Source organism: Mustela putorius, unplaced genomic scaffold, assembly GCF_011764305.1.
Source record: "Mustela putorius furo isolate JIRA1106 unplaced genomic scaffold, ASM1176430v1.1 tig00000145_pilon_pilon_pilon, whole genome shotgun sequence".
NCBI lineage: Eukaryota > Metazoa > Chordata > Mammalia > Carnivora > Mustelidae > Mustela > Mustela putorius.
In genome coordinates, this window is record NW_025421294.1 from 821,413 (window position 1) to 842,357 (window position 20,945).

At 45.6% G+C, this 20,945-nt stretch overlaps 1 protein-coding gene across 2 annotated transcripts in view; it reads right to left on the reverse strand.

Annotated features, from left to right (window-relative positions):
- MAP1B (microtubule associated protein 1B) overlaps positions 1-20,945 on the reverse strand; it is a 95,225-nt gene that overhangs the window by 20,438 nt on the left and 53,842 nt on the right. The window contains exons 1-3 of one of the 2 annotated variants that reach the window (XM_004764484.3): positions 6,846-7,282; positions 3,643-3,725; positions 1,147-1,287 (exon numbers count right to left, since the gene is read on the reverse strand). In XM_004764484.3, the coding sequence (XP_004764541.1) occupies positions 1,147-1,278 (132 nt within the window). In that variant the 5' untranslated portion in view covers positions 1,279-1,287; positions 3,643-3,725; positions 6,846-7,282. Of the gene's footprint in view, positions 1-1,146; positions 1,288-3,642; positions 3,726-6,845; positions 7,283-20,945 lie in introns of those variants that run through there. The other variant, XM_004764483.3, reaches the window with a different exon arrangement.

Sequence of the window (20,945 nt, forward strand, 5' to 3'; positions counted from 1 at the left end):
CTGTTTTTTATTCTCCCCAGTAGGTGGGGAGTGAAACACTGTGAAATCACCCCACCAACGTTTTCACAAAGCCTCCAGGTAAGCCAAACAAAGCCACAGCTCTCACCATTGATGACAGGTACAGAGAGACCTCTCTGTGAAGTCCAGGGCTAAGGAAGCTTAAATGCAGAGAGACAGATGGCCCTTTGCCACTTGGGTGCCTGAGAGGCCATCAACTCAGGAAGTTCTCAGGAAGATGGTTTCAAGTGGACACGGGGACTCCGGTATACACATCCCTCAGCCCCTCCGTGTAGAAACATGGCAGGCCCCAACCTGCTACATTGATGGCCCTAGGAGTTAGAATATCTAACTACTAAACAAACAAAATGAAAGAGGCATGTTGTTTTGGAAAGAGAATTTTCCCAGCCAGGATAAATTCTCAAGCAAAAATAACCAAATTAAGCTCTTTAATCTGATTTTACCAAACACCACTAATGTCATATAATATTCAACCCCTCACATGTATCATCAGTGAATAAGATATGTTCATTAGAAATACTAATGACCCACGTTCAATCCAGCTGCCTTAACCATCTTGTTGTTGGGGGCAAGGATGTGCCGCATTTCCCTACCTGCTTCCCTTTCTTGAGCCCTCTCTTTGTTGGGCTGTTCAAGTAGCCCAAGTTCAAACATTGGGACCAGTCATTAACAATAAGACCAGTGAGAAATAATTAGACTGGGGAAAGTAAGTACAGATACTGAAAGACATCAGGGCAGTTGAATCCTACCTCTTAAAGACTAAGAGATCTTTGGAGTACTCTTTCAGAAAAAACAGGACACCTGGGTTTTCTTCTTGGCTCTATCATTTCAAGTTTCTTCATTATTTTTGCCATCTCTAAACTATTGACTATTCCAATCCCCCTCCACCTCCATCTCCAGCACATTAAAAATGGTTCCAATTCATTATAGATGGGTGTCCCGAATTCTTTTAGTGATGAGTCAGTAGGACTACAGTATGTTGGATCATGCAATTTTGCTTATTTCAAAGGAGGTGTGACATTCCCTCCCCTTCTCCTAGCCCCAATCCCAGGCTTTCAAAGTGGAGCCTCAGGCTACAATTGTAACCAAGCAACTGGAAAGCTTAGCTATTTGCAGACAGGAGCCCACCTCTTGATCGGTGAAAATCTCTATGAAGTTCTGGAAGGAGAAAGAACCGGACTGGAGAATGAGCTCTCCGGTATTTTCAAAGCACTGCCCGGTCAACACGAGCAGCTTGTGTCGGGCAGCATCCGTGATCATCAGGCGCACCTGAAACAAAGCACAGGGAGCTGAACATGAGCCACACGTAACACCACCCACCATCCCACTCGCAGGACAGGGCTGGCTCTTGCAGGGCTTGACATCCATCACCAACCAAACTCGTGCATTTTCCCTGGGGCGGTGGACAGAGCCAACAACTGTGGTCATCTGGTCAACGGGCCCATGAGTGCCACCTTCCATGTTTGAGACAACCAAACCAGTAGTGGTGATTGACTCTCTCCCCACTAGTTTCCTTGTCTTTCACACAGAAGTCTCCACAGGCTGAGTCACCAAGTACAGCCCAGCCCCCCCACCCCGCCCCCGACTGCTGCCTCAGGAAGCACAGATTTCCAGTGACAGTCCCCAGTGAGCCCCTCCCTTACAGGACCCCTTTCCTTCCAAGCCATCCAGCAAATGCTCAGCTCCAAATGCCCATCTCCAGTAGATCAGCAAGGTGCCTGACATTGAACAGAAACAAAAGGCTGCCCCAAACGAGAATCTTTTTTCTCCCCCCAAATGGGAATCTTTTTAATAGAATTGTAAATGGTTTGCACGAAAGAACTCTCTGTTCTTTAAAGTGGCAGGAAGCCAGCCTGTCCTTCAGCTCCAAGCACCAAGGTATTCGTTCTGAGCACAGTTCAGTTCAGCACAAATTCACTGCCAGGCATCATGCTAGACACCAAGGGAGGGATACAAAAGTGAACAGGACATGACGCGTGGTCCCCAAGAATCCCAAGTTCTAATCAAGGAAACACACAAGACCCACGTAATCGTTCCAGCCCCATCTGCTCCACAAGCAAGCCTGGATTCCTTGAAGAAATTCCTTTGTTTTCCTTTTCCATCTCAAGTTGCCTTTACTTCCTAATTCTGTTCATCAGAGAGAGACTGCTAGCCCACCATTTGCCTCAACCGCGCGCCTTCATGCACTGTCAAAGAGGTCCTGCCGATCTGGAGCAGATGGAAGTGGGATCACAACAGACTACATAATGATTGCCAAAAAGTGGAAGCTACCCAGTGTCCATCAGCTGATGACTGGATAAACTGAGGGACATCCCCACAATGGAATAGCATTCAATCATAAAGAAGGAATGAAGTACTGATACATGCTACAACGTGGGTGACTCCTGAAAACCTTATGCTGAGGGAAATAAGCCAAGACACAAAAGCCACCTAGTATAGGATTCCATTATCCAAAATAATCCAAAGAGGCAAATCCACAGAGGCAAAAAGTAGATTACAAATTGCCAGCAACTGGGAGGAATGGGGAGCGTTGGCTAACCGGCTGGGGGTTTTCAAGGGGTGGTGGACGTATTTTGGAAGAGGGTGATGATAGGCACGCAACTTGGTGCATATACTAAAAACCCACGAATTACACACTTTAAAAGATGGATTTTATTATGAATCATATCCCAATTTTCAAAAAGAAGCTCAAAGCATGGGCAGAGGAGATGTTGTAGATAATAAAGTCCCCCCTCCCCCAGCCCCCAAGGACTATGGCAGCCTTAACGTCCAAGCAGCACCGGGTTTCAAAATTGCTAACCTGTCATAAAAGAAGAGGAAAAGGGAGCTGCAGCAATTCCTTCTGCCTGGGGGGCCAGGGACTCTTGGCTTCAGCCAAGCTCTTCTCTAACTATAGTCTCGGAAATACCCAGTTATTCTTTTTTGGCAATAATTTCAAATGACAGTAATAATAACATTAATAAGAAGAACAACCAACATTTCTATTTCAGTGCTTACACGCCATGCTCTGTTTTAAGCATCTAAGGCTTCTATTCACATCATAAGCACTGTTGTGATCTCCATTTCACAGAGGTAGGAACTGAGACAAAAAGACAATAAATAATTTACCCCAGGCCACCAGCTTAAAAGTGGCAGAATCCAGGGAGTCCGGCACCCGAGGCCATGCTCCCGATTACCAGGCTATCCTGCCTTTGGGAGCCATTATAGGGGGGTAAGCAGAATAGCTCTGGAGGGCGCTTGCCTCAAAGATATTATTTTTCTCCAAACCTGTGTCCCAAATGTCCTGTCCTGAGGGCTTGCAGTCTATTTCCCCTGCTACCTCTCAAGCCAGACACCACCGAGCACCACACCCTCCATAAACACCCAAGATTTCATATCCCCTTGCCTCTATAAAATACCCCAGTTCCACCACGCATCTTCCACTTTGTCCTTATGGGGAGGGGCAGTCTGGGGTGGTCCTGAGGTAGAGAACCGGCCACTGACCGGGGGTAAGGAAGCGACCCTGGATCAGAACTTCTCTCTCCGTGGCCTTCTCCTGCCCTGCCCACCCCTGCCCTTCCAGTCAGGTGGGCGCTGTCCACCAGGTGACACTCCGCCCGAGACTCCACGGGGCCACATGCTTACCTCAGTGCTGACGGCTTCATCTGAGGGGTTGATCAGGACCACTGTTTCTAAAACGTCACTTCGGTGATGAAGGATCTTTTGTCCTGTGGACACAAAAACACAGACAAAAAAGGGAGACCTTTAGCTTTTCCCGGTTTAAACTGCCCAGCAGGCTTCAGGGCCAGCAGAGCTACCGCTGCTCCAATGTGCACACAGCGCAGGGATTCTCCACGCTATCTTGGGCAGCACAATGGGTGTTAGCATACGAGAGCTCAGACCCCGCAGGTTCCTCCCAGAGCTGGGTCCGGCTGTCTGGGGCTCCTCATGCTCTCACAGTCCTCGAATTTGCAGGGTTGCTCGCCAGGCTGCCTCTCTGCGCGTTAATGGCGGGTTTTCATCTGAGACAAGGGGTGGATGCCAGGAAAACTCAACGGGGCTCTTGACATTTCCTTTCTCATGGTAATTGGGGATGTTTCCCCGCATCAGCCTTTCTTCTGGTGAGAATGGTGCTGAGATTAATTAGGAGCCTGATTGTGAAATGAATGACATCCAGAAACCCTGGCTAACAATTACCCAACCTCCAGAATGGCTGTCTGAGGCGGGCTTACAGTCTGTTGGAGTATCCGTTAATTAATTCACTTGCCCAGAGAAAAGTGGAGAAACTGTGAGCAAATGAAGAGTGGAGAACAACTCTCCCGCTGGACAAGAGTGGCCAAATTGCTTGTAAGGACAAGCAAAGTCGATGCAGAAAAACAAAGCAAGGTGTTGTGGGGGTGAAGGAGCGTGTCTGAGGGCTGCAGTCCTTTGGCTCCATGTCCCTGATTTCCCATACCTTCAAGTACAACGTTTTAGGGGAATCTGAGTGGCTGAAATCACCCCCAGACGAAGTAGACCGAAGCCTGTGGATGACTTTCTGCATAAACACCCATTCCTTGGACAATTAGACAAAGAATGACTGGGTGCGTGAGGGGCCAAAGTGAGCAATATGTGCTCTAGCGGTTCATAAGGAAGAGAGGAGGGCTGTGCCCCCAGACACACGGAGGGGAGACACGTGGTCAGAGGGTACAAGAACAAGTCTGCTGCTCAGAATATGGGGAACTTGGGTGATGAGACAAAATGTAACAGAATCTGCAGGAGATAAACTCCAAAAGAGAGGAATACCAGAGGGCAGAATGACCTTTCCAGGAAAATAGCTGGCCAATTATTCAAACAGCTAAAATAGAACTACTAGATGGCCCAGCCATTCCACTCCTCGGTAGACTGAAAGCAGGGACTTGACCAGATACTTGTACGCCAGTGTCCAGCAGCATGATTACAACAGCCGAACGGTGGAGACAACCCAAATGTCCGCCTGTGGATGAGTGGATAAACAAAGTAGAATATAGCCATCCAGTGAAATAGTCCTCGGGCATAGAAAGGAATGGAGTTCTGATACGTGCAACGACACACGTGAACCTTGAGAAAAGGAGGCTGAATGAAAGAAGTCTACACAAAAGAACATGTACTGTATGATCCCACTGACAGAAAATATCTAGAATAGGCTAATTCATAGAGTCAGAGAGCAGATCAGAGGTTATCAGAGGCCAAGGCAGAGGGGCTAGGGAGTTACTACTTACTGGGCACAGACTTTCTGTTTGGCGTGAAGGAAAAGTTGTGGAAATAGAGGTCATGTTGTAGAACATTATAAATGCAACTAGTGCCAAAGACCTGTACATTGAAAATTGGTTAATATGGCAAATTTTGTGTTTATATATATTTTACCAGAATTTAAACAAGATGAACAGTACAGTGTACCCAAAACTGTTGAACAGTACACTCTCAATTGATGAACTATACGATATGTGATTTGTATCTCAAGAACCAGTCTAGGGGCCACAGGGATCTTCCCCTTTATATCAGGAAGGACCAGAAGTACCTCAGAAACAATATGCTGAAATACCACTACCCCATCATCAAACCCATTCTCCTCCATTGTCTGATCTTTCCCAAGAGCTAATATTTCCCCTATATCAGAAATGGAAGAAGCCCACACTAAACCCTAGTGATGTAAGGCACTGTTCTGAGCACCTCACCAGTATGAAGTCACTGAATCACCTAAAGAGCTCTGTGACAGAGGTACTGTGATGTCCCCTCTTATTGTGGAAGACGGTGAAGTCTGCAAAAGGGAATTAACTAGCTCAAGGTCACATAACTAGGGAGTGTTCGAGTCAGGACTGGGACCTTGCACATCTGGCCCCACAGCCCCTAGCTACACTCCTCTGCAGGGCTAGTCTCTGGGACTAGGATTTGGAAAAACAGACATGGCAGACAATGGAAGCCAAGGGAGAGCTAGGAAAAAATCCAAAGGAACAGCAGCAGGGTTGTGCTCAAAGAAGCAAGAAGCCAGAAAGAATTACAACAATATTGGCCAAAAGCAAAAGAAAAGTCAAAGGTGGCAGAAAACTCACACAGAAGAGGGTGAAATTAAGAGAAGGTGTGAGATACTTTGGTCCAAATGCCTGAAAATGAAGAAACACCAAAACAGAACAATATCCTCCAGTTTGAGCCGACGAAGGACTGAGCTTCCGGAAAAACAATTCAACTAAGCCATGAGAAAGAACGTTTATTTATTAGGAATACCAAAATCTATGCTTTTGTTGGGCATCATTTTTTGGCATGGTTGGTTTTGCTTTTGACAACCATATGCATTTAAAGCTAAAATGAAAGAACACCAAACTGAGTAAGTAAATGATAAAATGACCATCAGAAAACCCAGGAAACCATCCCCTTTCTAGGTCCTTTCGTCAGTGGCCTCCTTGAAATGAAGACTTTGCTTGGGAGGTTCAGTAGCTCTAAGTTGACGTGAAATGAAGCAAAAGCTTAAGCCAAGGAGAAATGGCCATTTCCTCGATCGCACTTTGGACATGACTGTTTTCAACACACAAAGCCTCAGGGAGCATACTGGCAAGGTATGACTGTAGTGCCAGCTCTATGCTGTAGGAACCCACAAAAGTCAAGGTAGGCACAAGTGGCTCCCTCCCCAGGAGACAGTAAAGGAATCAGAGCCCCTTCCTTCCCTACGTGATGGACACGGCGCCCAACCCTGCTCACCCCAGCTTCCAAATGCACCTCTAACAGCCAGCCCCAGGCAGCCCAAGCTCCGCCACCCCAAGCAGGCCCTTCCCCAGACACATCGGAAGTAAGGACACTGCTGCCCAGGCACTCCCTGTCAGGGGGCTTCTTACCATCCACGAGAAGCTCCCTTCCTCTTTGGCTTCATCGCTTGCAGACAAGACAAACGCCATGTGACCGCTGTCGTGTTTACCTCTCCTCCCTCCAAGTCAATTTTCAGACCTGTTTGCTCAGGAATTCAACTAACGAATGTTCTTTTTGTCCATCTTTGGAAACACTGAGAGCGGTGACACAGACGTGCACCATGATGCCATGGCTGCTTCTTCCAACAAAAGCCTTTTTATAGGATTGGATTTAAATGAAGGAGGGGATTTAAAGAGAGAGAAGCTTCAAGCTCTTGTCACAGCCGGGCTGCTGTGACAAGATTCTTTCCCTGGACGATGTAACTAGGGGCTGGGTCATCCTGGCATCTGGCAAGCGCGGGGGCTGCCCGAGGGGCCTGAGCCCCGCACCCCCACCCCGGCATCCCGGTGGAATGCCAGCTCTCCCTGCGGCAGGCGGCTCTGGGCTCTGGCCGCTAGGACGCTAGCAAAGTTGCATATTTGGGGAATGTTTCACACTGGGAAACAGGCCAGGCATTCTGAAGGGGAGGCCACTGCCCTCGCCTGCAAAGGTCTCATTCAGTTGCTTCAGAAAAGAAGTTCCCAGGAAAGAAAGACAACCCAGTTGCAGCCTTTCTCTCTCCCATTATAGTCTGCATTCTCCAGAAAGGGCTCACAGCGGAACCATTAGGGAGCCCCAATGAATAGGTAACTCCGCTCGGCATTGGTCGGAGGGAAGCAAAAGCAGGGGCTTGAGATGCAATGATTGTGTCACTCACTGCTTTGATAAGAAGTCTTTTGAAGACTTCTCCACGAAACTCAGTGTAATTGTGAAGGCTCCATCCTGAGGTGAGTGGGGCAGGGACTTGTTGTGTGACAAAAAAGAAGTCTGTTCCACCTTAGAATCAAAAGAGGATGGTCTGGGGGGACCCCTGAAGCAGCAGGGTCCTTGCAGACAATGAGACCTCTGTCTGTGTGCTCCCAAAGGCTATCTTTGAGACTCAAACAAGCCTGTATTTTTCAGTTATTCCTGGGACTTTTTTTTTTTTTTTTCAGTTATTCCAAGTCTGACACATTATTTCAATATATGTGTCTTTCAGGATCAGGCTGTCCGTGGGGTTGATGGTCTACTCTAATGCGGGTAACTGTAAAATCTCTGAAAGGAAAATGTTATTTTCTAGGTATAATTGGTGGGATGTTTATGGGGTCTCTTCTCCACAGAGTTGAATATCTTACCTAAACACACACACGTATGTGCACACACAGAGGTTTTTTGCTGGTTTCTGAGGAGGCTGACATAACTGAATTCAGTAACACCCACTACTGAGGCGCCGCCATCGCCAGTCCCCATAAAATTCAGAACCTTGGTCCCGCCCACAGCTGCCGCTCCTCTCCTGCATGTACCCCACCCATCGGTGCCAGAACACAGTGGCGTAGCAGGTGATACCATCACGGCTGGGGCCAGAGAAAGACCCCCAACAGTCTCAACCTAGACAGGCAGCTGCTTAAAGAAACGGCCCAGCCCAAGGGAGAGAATGCCGGAGCCAGAGTCCAGAAAGCCCGAAGAGGTGGGGGAAGCCCTTGATGAAAACACTGAGGATCCCCCGTAAGAGGGCAGTCACTTGGTATGTTTGAGAATGAGCACATCATTTCCTTTTCTACGGATGATCACAATCCAGAACTGGATTTCCACAACTTCCTTTTCCTGAAAAGTCAACACTTTTTCTTCTACCTGCTCCTCCTGCCCCTTCCCCGGGTACAAGCCGGAATGGATTTTTTTTTTTTTTTTGAAAAAAAATTTTTTTTTTTTAATTTTATTTATTTATTTGACAGAGAGCGATCACAAGCAGGCAGAGAGGCAGGCAGAGAGAGAGAAGGAAGCAGGCTCCCCACTGAGCAGAGAACCCGATGCAGGGCTCGATCCCAGGACCCCGAGATCACGACCCGAGCCGAAGGCAGAGGCTTTAACCCACTGAGCCACCCAGGCGCCCCCGGAATGGATTCTTTATGGACACAGAATTCGATACTGTGATTCCGCCCCAGAAAAACTTCCAATGTGAAGAAGCAAAAACTTAGGGTTAAAGAAGACTGTAGAATTAGGGAAAGCATAGGGTAAAGGACTGGGATGATTTAGCTAAAAGTAAGGGCTGGGAGAGCGAGAAAAGGCCACAAGCACAAAAGTCTTGATGTTAAATTCTGTTTCTGTTGGAGGGAGAAAAGAAAGAAGGAAAGGCGGGGAAGCAGGGAGGGAGGAAGGAAAGAGAAATAAGAGCCATGAGTTCTTCAATTCTACCTCCTTGCCCAAGTGGATTTTCCAAAAAGGAAACCTCTTCCTTCCAACCTCCACGTCTAAAAAACAACCCCCAGGGTAAAGTTTAGCTGAATGGACAAAATCAAGAAATGAAAGGTACTCAGTGCGGGAACTAAAAAATTCCTTACCAGAGGGTCTGCCTGCAGCTTTTAATAACGGCTTTTCATTTGGAAGAATATCCAGACCCCCTTTCTGCAGGAATCCACATTATAACACAAAGTAAATATGCTAAGAGATGGGGGAAGTTTTGGAGAGAAAGAGCTGGTGTGGAGGGAGAGGAGATGCCTGCATCAGCAAAGCTCTTGTGAATCTTCTTTCCTTCTCTGTCCCTTACAACTAACCTTGGCCCCTACGGGCCTGGTGGGAAGACAGCTCTGGGGCTCTCCCTTCCCAGAGGGAGACAGAGGAAGAGCAAGTCAGGAAGCCTCCAAGCAGCGGAAAGGTTGGTTCCCAGCAGCCTCTCTTGGTTCTCCCTGTGTTCCTTCTATCCCACCTCATCACTTCTAAGCAAGAAGAACAGGAAGAGAGAGACCAAAGGGGGGGGGGGGTGCACATGTGGTCACAGCACTTCTTCAAGGCCACAAGCAGCAATGTCTTTCCCAGATGTCCCAGCATAGAGCTCAAGGGCGGGTGCAGGAGGGCACAGGGCCCGACCTACCAGAAGCCTCCCCCTTGTTGCCTGGAATGAGAAAGAAATCCCCTCAGACACGAGAGAGAACATGCCCACGAGGCAGGCTAGACAGCTCAGCTCCCCACTCCTGCCATGGAGGTGCCCTCAGAGAAACACAGGCGCTGGGAGGCTCAGTACCTCCTGATTGCACAATCCCACACTGTCAGTACAGAGCCCAGAAAGCCAGCCATCACCAGGAGCCCACCCAGCATCCCTCCTCAGGGAAGCCCAACTCCTAGCGCTGGAAGGAGTCTGATTTCCCAGAGGCCCTTACACCTTAAAATCAACTCGCTCATCTTTATCAGTTCACATAGCTCTCAGCCTCATCCACCTTCCTGAACCACTGTATCTAAAAGAAAGGTTTTCCAGTTGTGATGCTAAGCCTCCCCATTGTAAGAGGTGAGCATGCATCCTGGGGGAGCCATGGGACAGCCAGTGCCGCTGACTCGCCTGGCCCTGGGCAGGCACGCCCACCTCCCACCCATGCTCAGAGACTCACTCCCTCTTTGTCTCTGCAGTATAATTAGAGCCCAGTTCTCTCCAGCCTTTCCCTGATTTTCCTGGAAATGGCGTTTCTTTTCTGTTGGGAATAAGCTTGTTTGTTTTCTGCTTTTGTTTCCTCTCTGATGTGTGCTCCCGCATGTCACGTTGCTCTCCAAATGGTCAGTGTGTGTTTTTTTAAGAGAACAAGAACATGGATCCCATTATAAACAAATTCAGGAGATTTCATATATAAATTTTTTTTTAATTTAAGTAAGTTGATCATTGCTTGGGAATGAGACCACTTTTTAAAGATTTTACCTTTGACATCTTTTGTGTAGCACAGAATTTAATTATTACAGAATCTGAGTCTACACCGATTTTTCTCTACATTTCCTGAACTTAAACTTTTTTCTTTCTTGTTGACATTTGGTTTAGTTTTTCATGTCTTTGCCAGTCCTTCCACCCCATCCTTCTCTTGGGTTCTGTGCTATCTTCTACTCTATGGTTCCCTGACCATTAGACACCCAAATAAGAAAATAACTAAAACAGCCCGGATGCCAAGACTTCCTCCTCGTCCTGTGTTCTCTGCGTGCAGATGCAGACTGAGCCTTGACGACAGGCTGGCAGGCTTGCTCCTAGTGGCAGAGGAAGGCTCATCTTGCATTGTACATCCCCCTCCTGTTCCAATGCCAAGGGGACTGCTCACACTGGGCACAGACCTGGTTGGGGAATGGGATGCCAGGCAGCAACAGGTCTCGTCCCTTTTGCAGGATCCGCAGCATACCCTCTTTCTCAATCTGCTCTACGGGGCTGTTCTCCCTAATCCCATTCTCCTCTTTCTTCCACTCTCTCCCCCTTTATGAAAGGCCTCAAGGCAGAGGAATGAGAATCCAGGCTACCAAGGGTTAGAAGTGGGAGACTGTGGAAGAAATACGTTTGTTTCTTTTTTCTTTTTCTCTATTTTAGGCCCCAGCTGAAAGAAGTAGAAAGAAATACCATGGATGGTATTGATGAAGGTCAGGCTCCCTGGAGAACACCTAAGGAGAAACAGCAACAACACCAATGTGGGCCCCCACTAGGGGCAAGAAGACAACCTGAAAGTTGTTTCTGCGACAAGGTACGGATTTTAGAAGGCTATACAGATGGATGGAAAGGAAAGGCATACCTAGCAAAGGGCTACGTATGACCTGTCAGGGGAGCCAACTCCAGCTGCCATCAAAGCACAGATCCACATCTGTCTAGTACTTTACCATTTACAGAGCACCTTCCTCTGGGTTTGTGCACTGAAACATTGATGATGATGGTATTCTAAGTCTATGAACAGGGTCTTCTGGGCCCCAGCAAGGTAGGAGGTCCCAGTGCCCTGTTCCCTCAACAAAACGTGCAGCAGACAAAGAAAAATACTTGTGCTCATCATGCAGAAGAATGACATGGCTTCTGCCTTTAAGATTCGAGGAGTCCAGCAGCCAAGGGGAAACCTCCTACCCATGAGCCTGTGAGAATCTGTCACTCTTGTGGCATAAGAAATCAGAATTTCCTCATCTCACAGAATAGGGAAACCTAAAGGAGCCCTGGTGTCAATTCTAGCCACCCCCTTACTATCTTTAAAGAAGAAAAAGACAGGCCTCAGGGGTGAACAGTGGCCTGTCATAAGTGAGCAACTGTTGTATGTGTGTGGCTGCCCAGACAGTTCTACGCCTGCTGCAGGCAGTTCTACATGGGAACAGGTACTAAACTATTAACAGCACCACCTTTCATCTGTGATGCGCTTCATGGTTTATGAAGTCTTATTACAGATAAGAATAAAGTAAGCTGTTAAACTCGGTTTTTAGTCTAACCCATCTGACTCCTGGTCTTGACTCTTGCCACTGCCCCCCGATGCTTCTCAGAATTTTTTAGGAGTTTACACGGTCTAAATCCTTACTTTTTAAAAATAAGATTTGCCTGAGGTACATTTTTCTTACTGTATTATAGGGTACTCCCTGCCTTCGGGGTATAGGTTTAGGAATTCTTTCTGCATTGGGGGATACCTGCCCTATGGCAGATACTCTACTAACTCTTAGGTTAAACCACAAGATTGCCAATCTCGCCTAAATGTCAACTCAAAAATGGTACTTTCCTGTGGTTCAACAGTTAGACCTCACCCTCTTGAGATCAGAGTAGGTTTCAGAGAATGTTTTTTTAATCTTATTGGTCTTCTCCTGGCCTTTTAAGAGATATTGTATTCCCTGTTCACTAACAAAGTGTGAATTATTTAGAGGACACAGTTTTCTGGAGATTAATTCAGGCAAATTAGTGCTACCTTCATAAACTAGCATTGAGATTAAAACATAAATGGGATGCCAGCCTTATCCTAAAGGGAATATAGTTTAATGGGGATGCTTGTGATTTTGACAGTGTCTCATTTGGAAAGCGTAAGTCAGAAGTAGTGTCTGATACACCACAGGAGCTCAATCAATATTTGATAAGGGAATTAATAATAAAAATGACTAAGCTATATTGAATACCTGCCCTGGGTCAACCACTGATCTAAGTTCTTTATGTAGGATTATTGCCTTAAATCTGCACATTAACCCTATGAGAAAGGCCCTATTCCCATTTTAGAGCTGAGGAAAATGAGACATTGGGCAGTTCAACAACTGCCCTAGGGAATAAATAGTCAAACTAGGATGGAAACCTCGGTGGTTACAGTCCGGAGTCAGGCTCTTAGCTAATAAGACATTTCATTTCATTTTTTAAAGACCTTATTTTTAAGTAATCTCTACACCTAATGTGGGGCTCAAACTCACACCCCCGAGACCAAGAGTTGCACATTCCACCAACTAAGCCAGCCAGGTACCTCACAAAAAGACATTTTTAAAGGGACGAAGGAAGACATAACAGTTAGTTTGATGTGGGGTCTGCTGAGTTTGAGGTTCCTATGAAGGATCCAGGTGGTTCTGCCCAATATGCAGGCAGAAAGGTGAATTTGAGGCTCAGGCCACAGGTTGGACCAGATCTGGGAGGCATCAGTGTATTTTTAGGTGATGTTCTTCGAGAATAAAGAGAGCCTTTTGCTGAGAACAGTCTTGGGAAATGCCACCATTTCAAGGGTGGGCCAAAGCAGCAAAAAGCCCCTGGAGGTGATGTGGAAAAAGCACCAGAGAAGTGATGGACCACTGCCTTCTCTGCTCACCTTCCCACCTAGTCCCCGGGGTGACCTGTACCTGAAGTGCCTTCCTGATTTGCAAACTTAATCCACCTCCACAGAAAGGAGAGTCGAGGCTGAATACTTCAAAAACCTTAAATAATCCAATAATAGGGTTCCTGGGAGGCTCATGGGTTAAACCTCTGCCTTCGGCTCAGGTCATGATCTCAGGGCCCTAGGATAGAGTTCCGCATCGGGCTCTCTGCTCAGCAGGGAGCCTGCTTCCCCCCCCCCCCACCTGCCTGCCTCTCTGCCTACTTGTGGTCTTTCTCTGTCAAATAAATAAATAAAATCTTTTTAAAAATCCAATAATAACTCAGACTTGCTTTTCACATTCAACCTAAAATGCACTACTTGGACCTACATATCCACTGCAATGTTACATTGCTTAGCCTGTGGGTATGGCTTTGTTTTCTGTCTGGGACCCATCTGCTTGATGGAGAAAGGACTGGAGGCTGACACTTCTCAGAGTGTGAGATGCCCTGTGATCCCCTGAGGACCTCAATAAAAATGCAGATATGCCTGGCCCACTCTCAGAAGGCAGGAGTGAGGTCTGGGGCTCTGCATGTCTGCAAACTTTCAGATAATTCTCATCATTCTGTCGCCCCTTCTTTGAGAAAGGAGACAACGTAGACAAAGACGACGCTCTTGATCAATAACAACAGTAAGTGAGCTTATTTAATGTCATCCTCACACTGTTTTTAATGTGTTACCGTCCTAATGGCTGAACATACTGCTAGAATTATTTCCCTTGTGATCCTTAAAAACTCAAACAACTTTTCCCAGTAAGTACTGAGTCTAGGAATCACTTGGCAGTTTTATCTGACATTTAATTTGCCATCAAATCCCTGCCACTGATCAAATCTGGGGAAACTGCCGACCATTCACCCCCATCTATTACCCTTTAGAACCAAATTATCACAACCTTCAACTTCAAAGCCAGACACCTTAAAAACAGAAATCAAATTTGGTACTGGCTATTGAAAAGAAAACAGAAAGGGAAAAATATAAGTAGCTGACATAACAAATATCACTTCTAGTTTCAGACCCCTTGGACACCCTTAGCTCTAAGCCAAGGAGAAATAGCACGGGCTTATGACATTTTTTCCCGGTAAAGTCCCCAGGGGATAGTACTACCTGCAATGAAAGCATCAGGCTAGCGCAAAGCAACAGGCTCGGTTATCTGCCAGGAAGGGACCTCTGAAGGTCAAGATCCTGACCTGGAAGTAGGAGGCTCAAGGGACCTGAAGTGGGGCCTCCACCGCCACCATCTTTAACAGGTAATGGAAAGGTGGATACTCAGGTCTTGTGTGCCAGCTAGGATGAGTAAATCTGGCCATATCTTTTAAAGCATTTGGCCTAAAGCCCCAACCCAACCCAAAGGAAGTGTGACTTTGGTTTTGTTTTAGTTTTGTTAATTTATATTCTGCCTCATTCAGAAGGGGGAGGAGGAGACGGCTGAATCAGCACCTGGTATTTCCCCTGAGCACTATGTCTGTGTTACCCAGTCATGGCCCGGTGCTTGGACTGCCCAGAAAAGTACACTCCATTCCTCCTGACCGGGGTCTTCTCTGTCCTGGGGCTGAGGAAGGACTCTTGGCACACCAGGGCCCCAGCCCTGACTCCTCTGTACTTCCTACTCTTTGCCATCAGTTATGTGCCCTGTCTGCTGAACCAGAGCGAAGGCCTATTTAGAGCCTGGTCCTCAACTTCCCTCAGTCAGGTGCTCTCCTCAGCTCTCTTCATAGTGGACTGACTCCAGAGCGTACTCTCTCAATGTTAAAGGTCTTTTCTTTAAACACATGGCTCCTCGCCATTCTTTCATGATCTCTTGCTGTGCTCTGACAAATGGCCCTAGAAGAACCAACATCTTCGCTCACATTTTCCTCCTTAGTATGCTCCTTCTCTTATTCTAAGAGAAGAAGGATGTCTCCCCCACCCACTTTCACGTTATTCTTTTCTACTGTGTGTTGCTCTAACAGGCAGCAGCTGCTGGAGAGAGCTAGTTTTGAGCCCTGGATAAGACATATGAACACAAAGCCTTGGGTAAACACTGTAGCCCCACTGACTAACAACTGAAGAAGACCATGCAATAAGGCCTTTGCTCTGAGCATGTCTTCAGAGATTTGGTCACAGGGGATGGTGAGCCCCTGTGTATGGTGTGGTTCCAGAAACTCTTGCTGGGCATAGAGGTAGGAAAAATTTATCACAAGAACTTTCTCCAACTAAACCCTTCATCCATCACCTCATCCTCAACCAAATCCAAACCCCACCCGTTAGCAGTAAAATATTAATTAGAAGAGCAAAAGGGAGCAGTTATGTGAACTAATTCAGTATTTTCTGAAGAACATCATACAGAGTTTGACTTCTTACTGCCTTTCATACCATTTCATACTTTTAGAGGGGAAAAGAGTATGGAATCCCACTTGCTGCTGACTCAGGTCAAATGTGGTGTCATATGTTGATAAGTAGAATGCATGACTTTAAAGTCAGCCACTCAGTTTTTTCATTTCACCTAATACCATTTAATTTCAGTGAGTTATACTGTTAAAAGTTTACATGAAATAAACCAGTAATTTACAATGCTGATGTATTCACTGAATTTATACTAATTAAAATTTTCAGTATATCAGATACTTGTGCTAACTGGTCACTGCATTTGTTTTTTTAACCCCAGTGGGACAGTTGGCTGAAAGTTTGCTTTAAATGAAGGGGGTTGGGGCACCTGCGTGGCTCAGTGGGTTAAGCCTCTGCCTTTGGCTCAGGTCATGATGTAAGGGTCCTGGGATCAAGCCCCCCTCATCGGGCTCTCTGCTTAGTGGGGAGCCTGCTTCCCCCTCTCTCTCTGTCTGCCTCTCTGCCTACTTGTGATCTCTCCCTCTGTCAAATAAATAAATAAAATATTTAAAAAAATAAAAAATGAAGGGTGTTGTTGGAGGACACCATTTACTACTATGTCTTAAAGTAAGTTCTCGAACCTACTTAAATCTAATCAGTCCCTTACAGATCCCGTTCAACTTTTATTTCCTCTGGAAATATCTCCTATCCCCTTCAACTCCCAAAGTTGTCTCTTCCCTCAAAATTCTGATGGTGGTTAATGGTCTCTGTATTATATACCTCAATTAGAGGAAGTGTATAAAAATTTATACAAGCCAACTAAACGAGAATGTCTTAGTTAACAAAATGCTCTCACGTACTTGTGAAAATCATGTGCACTACCTCATTTGGACTTCCTGTGAAGTTGGCAATTTCCATGCAAATCTCACAGAACCCAGATCACACATTCCACCTATAGACATTTAGGTATTGATGGTCTTTTGCAAAACAGGACAACCAAAAATATAGATGGTTACAGTTGCACATACCACTACCCATGCAATTTCTGAACAGGATTCAACATAATCATGCGGGTGGAAATTCAGCCTTTAGGAAAATGAGTAAATCAAGTGATGTAGGACCTTTCAGGCCGTGGAAGATATACCCCTGAGTCACCATTAGCAGAAAGCTCACTGCCATATAAAAATTAAAAGGAAGCGCTGTCTACTACTTTTTATGTGATTAGGGCCCCAAAATGTCCCAAAGTGTCGAAAGTTTGTTTTTATTTTTTCACAAGTACACTGAATTTTGTCTCTGGTCATCAGCCCCTCCTTAGGACTCCTAAGAGAATTAAGATAGGGCGTCATTAGGAAGAATTCATTTTGACTTTATATTCAACTACAGGTCTTCACAAGGTCACTACCATAGGGGTGACACCACATGTCCCCATACCACACTTGACCTTCTCTAGAAGATTGTAGCCGAACAACTATATCTGCAGATCTAGGAAAACTTGATGCAGGAAACAAGGAATCAAGTCAGGGCCACATATTTAGTTAATATTAACTTGACAAGCAGAGATTGGTTTCTGACACAATTCTATTAAATCTAGCTAAGGGACATTTTTAAGGTATTGATAAATGCTTTCTGAACCAAGACACATTATTTTTCCTGAGGATAAAGTCCCCAAACCTACTGAGCAGAAGTGATTCAGTCAGTCACTCAACTAAATTCTACCCTCTTTGTCTTCTTTTAAGAAAGACTAAAATTCCGGTGTAGAAGGAGTTCAGGGAGGAAGACAAATAAACTGGGGGCTTTGGAAAAACATGCTTCTCAGAAAATCTCCAGATTTCCATTTCCATGAGAATTAACAGGTTTTCATAAGAAAATGAGCATGCATAAAATCACTTTCCACATTCCTATCGTGCATGATTCTCTATCAGTGGTTTTTTATGTACTTATACCCTTAGAATATATGCAGTTACCCATATGCATGCTAAGTTCTTAGGATGAAAACTCTTTGCTCTTTAACAAAGTGTACAATGGGAGTACATTCTGTCCCAGCAAAAATGCTGACGGGCAAGCCAGCTCTAGAGAAGAACGGACGGACTCAGGCTCCCCAGGGTGTCCTCTGCCGGAGCTCCAGAGTATAACCGAAAGAAAGAACATCTGCATCTGCTCCAGAAAGCAGCACTGAACACTCTCCCGTTGATTTTGGAGTGAGGTTGTCATGGGAGAAAGTAGAAAGATGAAAGGGGCACGCAAAGGATGTAGAAGGCCCGACTCACTCAGTTTAAGCCACATATCAGGGAAATTCAAGGATTCAAAACTAAGGGCTGGAAAGGCAGAAGTTGGGCACACCATCAGACAGTGAAGACAGAAGATGGGTGAGAGGACAGAAAATGAAAATAGAGGTTCCTCCTACTGGCATTTGACTACCTATTCCGTATCTTTTGCGCACTGTGGCTAAATATTTAATCTTAAAACAAAAGTTTCATAGGCATGTTAAAACATCTGGAGAAGCAGCTCAAATTCATGTCAATTTTTCCCTCAGAGGATATAACCGGATGCTCTGCTGTGTCTTCTATACTGTTCTGGAAAATATCGGCACTGCCTTTCTTTCATATCCAGTAAAACGCATTAGGAAATTCCCTAAACGTCTCATGTCTATAAATTTGCTTTGAAGAATGAATTACATCTTTTTCGTATTATGAAAAAAATTAAAGGTTCTTGCAGTAAAGATAAGAAGTCCAATGTCCAATACTTCAACCTTTGGAATTTTGATGTCAGACGTGAAAAAAAAAATTTTCTTCCCCAGTCCATTTTTCCCCAATATAAAATGCCTGTGCACCTTGATAAGCTTCATTAAAGAAACCATTATTTTAATATGATGTTTTTTATATGGTATTTAAAATTTTGATTTAAAGTAAAAAATGATAGTCGCCCAGGGCTATCTAATCAGACACTAGATTTACATGGTTCGACAGGTAAGAAAAAATACTTAAAGTCCTTCCTATTAATGGAAAATTAATTTAAGTGGGCTTAATTGTGTGCCTTCTCGAATTTGCATCCATCTTATAATCTACACAGAGAGATGTCTTATCCAGAGAAGTCACAAAGAGAGAACCACCTCATACTTTCTAATTAATATTTCCTGGAAGTGATCTAAGTACCCTGGGATTTCATCTTGCTAATTTTCAATTCTTCCCATAGGTGGAATTTTTGCCATGGTTAAAAAAAAATCCAATTAACAAACTTCAGCCTATGGAACAGACGCTGCAGAAAGCACACAAAGACCATCGTATCTTTCTTTTTTGCTTTTTTTCTCTAAAACTTGCGTGGAAAAGACAGGTGCCTGCTGGGCACCTTGTACATTTGCATCCTCTGTTCTCCTTTGTTCCTTCTCTCTGTTTCTGTAATGTCTACATTTTGGCCTTTCTGCACTGTCTCTTTGGTTTCAGAGCTTTCCCACTGAGCATTTCCCATGCAAAGAAGAAAGAAAAAAAGAAAAAGAAAGATAGCAATTAGCATACATTATGTAGCTGTACCAACTAGGCAGCTCACAAACACATCTATGAGAAGGACAAGTGGGTCCTGTTTTGTCTTGTCTCCTGGACTGTCTTGCCTTGCTCACAGCCTGCCCTTTGCCAGCCAGAGACGCGCGTCCTTTCCCTTCATCGGCTCGCAGCCTTCCCAGCCCCTGCACAGCCCAGCCAGCTTCACTGGCTTGAAGTATTTAATGAGTTTCTAATTCAGTTTTGGCTCTGGAACCCAGCCAGCTACTGCTGCCCGGGGCTTACGTTTCCCTTTATCCATAATCAGAGTAGAGCTGGAAAGACAGGTCCTGTCACTCTTGGACTTCGATGGGAAGGATTCACTCCCCTTCCCGTTACCACATGGCCTTGCTGACTGCAGACAAGCCAGGAGCTAAGCCTGTCCCCTCAGAGAGCAGGGGGAGAAAGAGGGAGATGCACTCCCGGGTGCTTGGAAGCAGCTTCTAGGGAAGGAACACTGCTCTGTGGTCACTGGACCTCAGTCCATCAGGACAGGGAGAAGAACTAGACTACATTGAATAGTTTTGGGGTCAAAATTCCATGCATTTTACATACAGGTGCCTGTCACTTAACAGGATGCTGGAACATTCTCCACCGTGGTTCCAGCAGCCGACTCTCTCCATGGGCTCACATACCGCCCTTACTCCCCTGGATGCCCACGTGGGTGATGAAAAAGCAGTTGCTCCTCAGAGGAGGGCTCTGTATTATCCATAGATGTTATTACTCTGGGGGAAATTGTGGAGGAAACATTCTGGGACTTAAAAAAAAAAAAAAAAGAGCTGATTCGTGACTCATCGGTGATTCTGTTTCTATGTTTAGCTCCATGAACCACAGCCAGGGTGTGTTTCAATCTATTCTACCTGGCCTTCCTGGGGGGTTGCATATGCTGTTTCCTCTGTCCAGAATACTTGTCCCCTCCCATTTACTTGACTGACTCCAATTGTTCCTTCTGGTCTTGGAGACACAGGACCCCCTCTAGAAAGGACACCCCCGCCCCCACTGAGTGCCTCATCCCAGACAGCGGATGCTCGCGTCCTGTGACCCCATCAACACCACACAGAGCTTCTGCACGCAGTAAGCACTGAGTGCCACTGTGATGCGAGAGATCAGATTTGAGATGGAATCTGGTGTTTTCTTACAGAGGGATGCTTGGGCATTTATTTCATATTCACGAGTGGAGAGGACTGTGTGAAAAAAGTCTCTCTAACTGAAACTGTAGCTCAAGGTGTTTGAAAAGAATACAGTGATATTGATTGAACAATGAATGCAGAAGAGTTGAAAAGAGGCTTTGCAAACAAGGCAGACAGGAACAGAGACTGATTTAGACTAAAAGTCAGAGTGCGCTATTTTTAAATGGCTGCATAAATGCATCCCACACAAGCTATGATTCTACCTATTCGTAAATACCCAGGAACAAGTTGTTAAAAATAGGTAACTGACTGAATCTAGCCATTAAATAAATGACTATATTTTACTTACAAATATGGGTTTCAAACCCAATCAACTGATAATTTAAAGCGGTTTAGAGTCAAAGCACATTCCCAAAGATTGGCTGAATGGGGCTGGTTATCGTATGAGGTAGAAAGGTGCC